Consider the following 8,845-nt stretch of genomic DNA (forward strand, 5'->3'; position numbering starts at 1 on the left):
ACGTTGGCCTTTCCGGGGTGGTAGTGGATTTCGAGGTCATAATCCTTGATCAATTCGAGCCACCTTCTTTGACGGAGGTTGAGGTCCGGTTGTGTGAAGATGTACTTTAGACTCTTGTGATCAGTGAAGATGTGGCATTTGTTCCCGATCAGGTAATGCCTCCAAATTTTTAGGGCGTGCACTATGGCTGCCAATTCCAGATCGTGGGTAGGGTAGTTCTGCTCGTGCGGCTTGAGTAATCGGGATGCATAAGCAATGACTTTCTCATGTTGCATTAAGACACACCCTAAGCCTTGCTTGGAAGCATCACAGAAGATGACAAAATCCTGGTGTATGTCTGGCAGAGTCAGGACTGGTGCGGTTGTAAGCCTTTCCTTGATGATTTGGAAACTTCCTTCACATTTGGGAGTCCACACGAACTTATTGTCCTTTTTGAGTAGTTCGGTCATGGGCTTTGCTATGCTGGAGAATCCCTTGATAAAACGGCGGTAATACCCTGCCATTCCCAGAAAGCTTCGTACTTCACTGACGTTGGATGGTTGCTTCCAATTTGAAACAGCTTCTACCTTAGATGGGTCCACTTCTACCCCTTCTGCAGTCAAGATATGCCCTAGGAAAGCTATCTTCTCTAACCAGAACTCACACTTGCTGAGTTTAGCATACAGTTGATGTGCTCTGAGTCTTCCGAGGACGGTTCGAAGGTGATGCTCATGGTCCTTGCGACTCTTGGAATAGATGAGGATGTCGTCGATAAAGACCACGACAAACTTATCCAATTCTTCCATAAATACCTTATTCATGAGGTTCATGAAAAAGGCGGGTGCGTTGGTTAGTCCAAATGGCATCACTGTGAATTCATATTGCCCGTATCTGGTGACGAATGCAGTTTTCTGAATGTCTGCCTCCTTAATCCTGAGTTGGTGATACCCTGACCTGAGGTCTATCTTGGAGAAGTATTTGGCTCCTTGTAGTTGGTCGAAGAGGTCATCGATCCGAGGGAGAGGGTACTTATTCTTGATTGTAACTTCGTTCAAGGATCGATAATCAATACACATCCTCATACTCCCATCCTTTTTGGTAACAAAAAGAACGGGTGCTCCCCAGGGAGACGAACTGGGACAGATGTACCCTTTTTGCTGTAGTTCTGAAATTTGAAGTTTTAATTCCGCCAATTCAGTGGGGGCCATGCGGTATGGTCTCTTTGCGATGGGCGCAGTGCCAGGAATGAGATCTATATAGAACTCTACTCCTCTTTCTGGTGGCATCCCGGGCAACTCTTCTGGAAATACATCCTCAAACTCCTTGATTACAGACATGCTCTCTGCTGTTAGATTAAACATCATTGGATCGTTTGCGGGCGGTTGGGCTTGACAGGAAACTGCCTTTCCTTGGTGATCGGTGAGGAGAACGGTCTTGCTTGCACAGCTGATGATACCCTTATGCTTAGCTAGCCAGTCCATCCCTAGGATTACATCAATTCCTTGGGATGGCAAGATGGTTAAGTCTGCCAGGAACACTACCCCACTTAAAAGAATTCTGACTTGGGAACACCTGAGTTTGCACAGGAGGTCTGATCCCGGGGTTCGGGTGACCAAAGGGATAGCTAGTGGTGTAGAGGGGATGCCATGCTTTTCCACAAACTTAGCGGCTATAAAAGAATGGGATGCTCCCGAATCAAAAAGCACAGAAGCGGGAGTAAATTCGACAAGGAACTCACCGAGCACTACTCCCGGGGCTTGCTGAGCTTTTTGAGCGTCGACGTGGTTGACCCGGGCTCTGCCCTGATACTGAGTCCTGCTCTGCTAGCTGTTTGAAGGAAGTGCCTTGGAGGTAGGTGCTGATGGAATCTTGGGGCCATTCACCGAGTTGGAGTAGGTTGGCCCGGGTGCCTTCAACTGAGGGCAGTTGTTCTTGAAGTGACTGGGGTCTCCGCAGTGCCAACAGGCGTTTGCTGGCGGCTGGTTGCTTGCAACGGAGGGTGCCTGATGGGAGCTCTGACTCTGCTGACTGTAGCGTGATGGAGAGGGTCCAGATTGTTTATTGAAGCTTGGACCCCTGGGTGGAAGCCCAAAGGGTCGAGCTCTCTGGTGACGTTCTTGCTGTTGCGCTCGGAGGACTTGGAATTTCCTCTTGATGTGCCCTTTTTCTTCCTCTTTTGCTCTTTCCACTTGAATAGCTTTGTTGGAGAGGTGAGAGAAGCTGTGGAAGTCTTGGCTGGCAAGGATGGTCTTAAGCTCGGGTCTTAATCCTCTCAGGAAACGGGCCATCTTTCTGGACTCGGTGCTGACATCCTCAGGCGCGTAGCGGGCCAGCTCTGTGAACTTGTGCACATACTCACTGACTGTTTTCCCGCCTTGAGTTAGCTCCCGGAACTCATCCTCCTTGAGTTGAACTATCCCCTGGGGTACGTGGTGCTCACGGAAGGCTGCTTCGAAATCTGCCTAGGTAGCATCTCTAACGGCTTCACTGAAAGTGTCCCACCATGCTAAAGCCATTCCTGAAAGCTGATGAGCTGCCAGCTGAACACGCTGATTCTCAGGACAAGCGATGGCTTCCAACTTCCTCTTGATCGTGCGAAGCCAGTCATCTGCATCGAGGGGATTGCTGGACCCCGCGAACGTGGGAGGCTTGAGTCTTAAAAATTCTCCCATCCTGTCCTGAGGCCTTCCACCGCCTGGGCGCTGGTTTTCCAGACTTCGAGTGAGGACTTCAATGAGTCGGGTTTGATTGGCCAGAACTTGGGCTAGGTCTAATGGTAGTTCTGGAGGTGCGGGGAGGTGGGTCTCACCCCCTTCTCCGCCAGCCTCTCCTTCAGCTCCTAGAGGAAGTCTTGCTCCAATCCCGGAGGCGGTAGGCGTGGTTCTATCCGAAGCCATCTGCCATGGGAAAAGGGTCACTATTATGCACATGCCATTTTTTAACTAGTTATTTTATTCATTACATCAAGCCATTACATTACATAGCATACTACTACCACAAGCTCATCACACACGAGTGCTACCTAGGGTACTCCCGAACTCTTTCTCTAAGGTGTCCCCAAATTCCTTGAGAAGGTCATCAAGGCTGGCCAGGGACATGTCCTCGGTGTCGGACTGGTTCCTAGGAGGGTTCTCTTCCTTCTACTCAGTCTGACATCCTTGGCTTTTGGTCTTCTTGCGGATTTTTCTTGCGGGGGCGAGCTTCTTCAGTTTCTTGTCGTAGTCCATTTTGAGGGTGCGGTAAGCTTCACGGGTATTGGTCTCTTCGCCTTCAGCTATCGAGAGGCTCTCTTGAAGGGACGCTTTTTCTTCTGAAAGTTCCCTGACTTTTTGCTCCAGGCTTTCCACCCGGGAGGTTAGGGAGGTGCAGTGGAGGGCGAGGTCATCATATTGGTTATCAAGGGTGTGAAGGTATCCAGCCATGTAGACAATGGTGGGATCATTCTCAATAGGATCTCCTCCTGATAGGGCCTGAAGTCTTTTCCTCCAGGTGGGGGTATTCTTGTTGCTGGGTGGAAAGTAGCGAAGGGGGGTTTCAATGATTACTTTGTTGTAGTTCTGACACAGTTGTCGGAGGGCTTTTCGGGCGACATTTTGGCAAGCATCTAGGAAATGGTCTCCGGTAAAAGTGACTTGGAAGGAACGTTGGTTTGGATAGCTTTGGCTTTCCCCCAGGTAGACTGCCATAGAGCATCTTTTCATTCCGCCCTCGATATGCTCCGTCCAGACGTATTCCGGCTTCTTGCGGATTCCCATGCGAAGCGCACAGCTTCACAAGAGGCGTGGGAACCCCTCCACTTCTGAGCAGTAGGATGACTTAATGGCCAGAGTATCTTCCATCTGGAATAGGAAAAGAAGGGTCTTGTTAAAACCGGGGAAGGGAAGAGAAAACTTTTCTTGAGGTAAGAGGTATTTTCTTTTAAGGGCAAGTTTTTAAGGTCAGGGCTGCGTCCTACGGCCAATCCTATGGGCTTTGATACCACCTGAAGCGTCCCGATCCTTTGGGACTCAAATGTGATACAAATTACTAGTCCCAGGAGGCTAGTAAACACATTTCTTACTTCAAATAGTACAGAGTTTAAATAAAGGTTATTACAATACCGGGGGTACAAGCTCGAGAGAGCCAAATTTTAAGAAGCGCAGTAAGAAGAAAGTACTAGCCCAAGCCACAGGCAGAACTGGGTGCAGACACAACCCTCTCAATCAAGCATAGCAGAAAAGAAGTCTTTGGCTGCTGAAAAACATAAATAAATCTGGGTGAATACACTAGGTATTCCGCAAGCCCACCCCGCTCCCGTAGAGAGAAAGAGACCTATAATGTATATGCTCAATTTGGTGGAGTTGTGGTCACTCAACATTTTTCTTAGAGAAAGGCAGTTACTTGAGGGTTTTTCCCATAGTCTTATAATAACCAAAAACTCAACCACCACTGAGCTTCCCGCTCCCGTGGCCTTAGTTCTTTCTTGACACCTACTCATTCACACATTCCCCCTTTTCTCGAAATTCATAGAGAAAGTTCTAATTGTCATACCATACCGGACTCATCCATACCAGTGGACACGGACTATTCGAATAGGTTTCAACTCTGCGCAGAGGGGTACACTTTACCCACTAGCCCGGTTTCTGCGATCTCACCGTCGTGAGACCCGAATGTCGGATCCCTTTCCTTACTCGTACGTCCTAACCTTAACGGTTATCTGGAAGGAGTCAGGCCACCACCATGTCCAAACCGGACAAAACTTTCCCCCTCCTTATCCTCCCGGTGCTCCCCAGCCTTCTTAACTCTGGGGTTGGACCGCACGAGTTCGGATTGAGTGACTGCCCACACAGTCTCGAGTGGTTGTACGATAAAGGAGTACAGGTAGTGAAAATGACAAGCCGGTCCTTATATGAGGGGACAATCCTTCTGCTCACACCTAAACCAGCTGAGCCAACACCTTAGGCCCTCCCCTAAACCAGGGAGTCCCTGATCATCCCACTCCAGGGTGATGAGGGTGAGTACCCTTCATCGCAAAACTTTTCAAGAGGGGACTTTATTTGAAGAAAACACATTTCCTTTCTTCCCAAACCACATTTCGTATCCAGAATGAATATGTTAATGCGGGCCATCTCTCGCTCACAATGCAATATTCCCCCATAGTTCCCGGTCTAGGCAGTGGTAGAGAGAGTGGGTAATTTATGCATCAAGGGAAGGATGGACTTGCCTTCGTTGAAGCTCTCTTGGCACAGAAGATCTACTTCCGGAAGTTCGGGCTCCGACCCTTCTTCCGGAGCTACGGGATCCGGATCTTCGGTCCCCGCTTCTTCTAGGAAACAAGCAGTAAAACAATACATTAATAGTGGTTTATCAATCATAGTGTGCCATTTTCTAACAACATTATTGTATGTAACCTTGGGAATTCTTTTTGACAATTTCTTGTACATAAAATATTGAGAAAACTATTTTAAATGGGAAAAAGGGTGGAAAAGAAAAAGAAAAGAGAACTCCTCTCTCCTGGGCCGGGGGCACGGCTTTTGGCCCACCCCGGGCGCGAGCGCGCGCGCTGAAGCGCTTGTGGCCCAGCGACGGCCCAAGAGCGAGGGGGAAGACGGCGCAGCTGCGAGGGTGACGGCGCTCTTGCGGGCCCACTTGCCAGCGAGAGGGGGGGAGGAAACGGCGTCGCGGCCAGACGGCGGGGCGAACCGGCCGAGCGAGGGAGAAAAAGCCGGTCGCCGGGGAAGCTTGACGGCGGCTTGCCGCCGGTGGCCCGGTTCTTCGACCAAGGGGGGGTGGTTTGGCATGGGCGGGGGCTGGCGATTCCAATGGTAGGCTCAATTTGGCCGGAGTGGGTTGGGAGGGGGCTGCCCACGGGGAGGGGGCGGAGTTCCGCGGCGGGGATCGCCGCCGGTGGGCTCTGGGTGGGGGACGGGGTCGAAAGGTGGTGCTTCGGGTTCGTGGTTACGTGAGGGAGCTGCTCGCCCCACTTAATTTCTTGTCGGACCAACGGAGAAGGAGAGGGAGGAGGAGGAAGGGACTCACCGGAGAGGAGAACGACGCCGGCGCTTCGCGAATTGTGCTCGGGGGAGGGGAGGAGAGGGATGGCCGGGGCTGGTGCGAGGAAGGAGGGGCTCGGGGCGAGCCTTTTATAGGCGCGCGAGGGAAGGGGGAGCGGTGGAGCTTCTTGGCTCCGGTGAGCTTCACAGTGCGGCCATTAATGCCGCACAGCGCCGCCGAGGGGACGCTACGGCGGGGCGGTACCGGCGAGGACGCTGGTCAAGGGGGGGAGGACGAAGCGGTGCCAAACTTCCCTGTGCGGCGAGATGGCAGAGGGGAGGACAGAGGCGACGGTCGGAGGTGACTTCGGTGAGGAGACGGCGGAAGGACGACGAAGCAACTGACCAGCGGGGCCATCCTGCCAGAGGGAGCGAGCGCGCGAGAGAGAGGGCGGCTGACGGGTGGGGACACCTTGCCAGCGAGAGAGGTGCGGGGCGAGGAGCGGGCTGGCGCGCGCGCGGAGGCAGGCCGAAGATGGGCCGAAAGCGGAGGAGCGCGGGCGCGTGGGAAAGGGGGAGGTCGCGGGCTTGGGCCGGGATTCGGTCCAGCAGGGGGGGAGGAGAGAGCTTTTCTCTTTTTTTTTTTACTTTCTAATTTCTATTTCCCATTTTGCCCCTTTTTCTTTTGAACAAAATATTTTGTGGATACTCTAAGTGTTTAGAAAATAGAATCTAAGTGAGGTGCTTTGTGATCAAACAAAATGTATGCATATGATGAAAGAAAACTAGTGGAGGTCTTGGAATTAAAGGATGAAGGGAGGGGAAAGGGGTAGATTAGGGTTTCAAACCTGGGTTAGGATTTTTGGGATGCTACAATTTTCCTTTTTCTGTTGGCACATTTGCTGCACGGAAAAGGGACTAGACTAGCTCCTTTAGCAGCTTCGCCAAATGCCCGTTCCACGAAAGCATCAGTCTTCCTAATCCATTCTGGGGTGACATCATTACGTCGAATGCGGCCCGTGTACATCCACTCACGGTCCTCCATCCTCTAACATATATAACCGAGTATAGTTTAATATAGACATGTAATGCATGTACACTACGTTCCTACCTTCTAATAGGTGAGGATAGGTCCTAATCCCACCCGCGGTTGCGTAGATGGAGTTAGTTTCCATGCTCTACTCCTATCCGAGATAGAATTTCGGCAGCACCTCCCCGCTGTTCTCCGGATACACGTCCTGGCAGGGAAAGTGTACTGTCCGAAGAACAACAGGGAGGTGACGCCGAAACTCTGTCTCGGACCGGAGTAGAGCATGGAAACTAACACCATCTACGCAACCGCGGGCTGTCCAAAAAACGTGGACAATTTGAAACAGATACATTTGTAGATATGCAAAGATCTGCATATCTACACCGTATCTCTTTCAAACGGGAGACGACTAACTGGGTTACGTGATCTACGACCATGATGCGGAAATTGAGGTTATACCTAGGGTGACGGTGGAGTCAGGCTAGCGGGGCTGTGGCGGGTTGGTGCAGTGGCGACTCGACGCGGTGTAGGCAGACCCGCAATGGCTAGGAAGACGTCTGCAAAAAAATAAACAAGTCTGTCAATAAAAAATTTCGGCAGCACCTCCTCTGCACGGGGAGGTTTCCAAAACCTGCAAATAAAACTGACAACACAATGGCTGACATCCACACATATATCAATGGCACGATGGCCGACAATCACATTTAATCGACATCCATATCCACCATCACCAATTATTTTGGTTAATGCATGGGCCTCATGGTGCCAGATATGGAGCTCTAACTCAGCATACAACCCACTTTTTCCTTGGATGTAACTTTTGGGTGATTTGTTTGTAAATGTCGTAAGTGAATAACTAATCACAGGAGCATAAGGTTATTCTTTTTTTTGTGTTCCTTGCTATTTACTACCCATTGTACCTATGTTGTGATGAAATGTATTCTTGGTTGCAGAGTGGTCCCTTGAAGACTACCGTTACTGGATGTCGTGACCGATGCACCGAAAGCGACTAAGTTCCTGGGCCAAATATTTGCTAGAGTCATACTGAAAGACGGGATCTCGCTGACGGAGGGAGGAGGGCTCCTGCAGGAGTGGAATGGCAGGGAAGAGCCAGCAGGACAGCATGCCCTGGAGGACAGCCTCGCATCCGAGGATCTGGGGAGCATGCTGGAGTCCATCAGAGTGGAGAGGGCCAAATATTCACTGATGTGCTTTCAGTTCCCTGTTGGACGTATCCACCGTCAGTTGAAGCAGATGATTCAAGCAAATGGTCGTGTTGGTGCCACCACAACCGTCTACTCAGCTGCCATCCTGGAGTACTTGACTGCCGAGGTTCTGGAGCTGGCTGGGAATGCTAGCAAGGATCTGAAGTTGAAGCGTATCACCCCTCGCCATTTGCAGCTAGCCATTTGTGGAGACGAGGAGCTGGACACCCTCATCAAGGGCACCATCGCAGGCGGAGGTGTCATACCGCACATTCACAAGTCCCTGATCAACAAGTCATCCAAGGAGTGAAGACTAGGGGATGCGCATCTTTAGTTTAAACTGGACTTTTGTGCGCTCCTGGGTGAGTCCTTGTTGTCCTATAGGTTTTAGTTGAGATGTCAGGTTGGAGCTCCTCTGTGTAACGCTTGCCTCGTACTGCTTCATCAGTTATTTGGTTATTGTGTTTGTGTTGAGTTGTTAACTTCAGGGGTGCAAACCTGGATGCTTATTTAGTTATGTGACTACTGCTATTCGTTTTATGTTGTGGTCTATTTTTATTTTTACATTTTTTGTAGCTGCAATTATACTTATAATATGTTGTTGGTAGCCCAGTGGGGTGCTGGGGGCTCAGATTTATCATCTAAAGCAAAGAATTACT

General features: G+C 50.5%; 1 protein-coding gene across 1 annotated transcript; it reads left to right on the forward strand.

Moving 5' to 3' along the window:
- Positions 1–7,522: 7,522 nt before the first annotated feature.
- On the forward strand, positions 7,523–8,505 carry LOC103631755 (probable histone H2A). The gene is made up of 2 exons (XM_008653086.3): positions 7,523–7,536; positions 8,019–8,505. The coding sequence occupies exons 1-2, from the start codon at positions 7,523–7,525 to the stop codon at positions 8,494–8,496; spliced, it is 492 nt and encodes a 163-aa protein (XP_008651308.2). The 3' UTR covers positions 8,497–8,505.
- Positions 8,506–8,845: the final 340 nt, after the last annotated feature.

This window comes from Zea mays, chromosome 1, assembly GCF_902167145.1.
Source record: "Zea mays cultivar B73 chromosome 1, Zm-B73-REFERENCE-NAM-5.0, whole genome shotgun sequence".
In the NCBI taxonomy this organism is placed as follows: Eukaryota; Viridiplantae; Streptophyta; class Magnoliopsida; order Poales; family Poaceae; genus Zea; species Zea mays.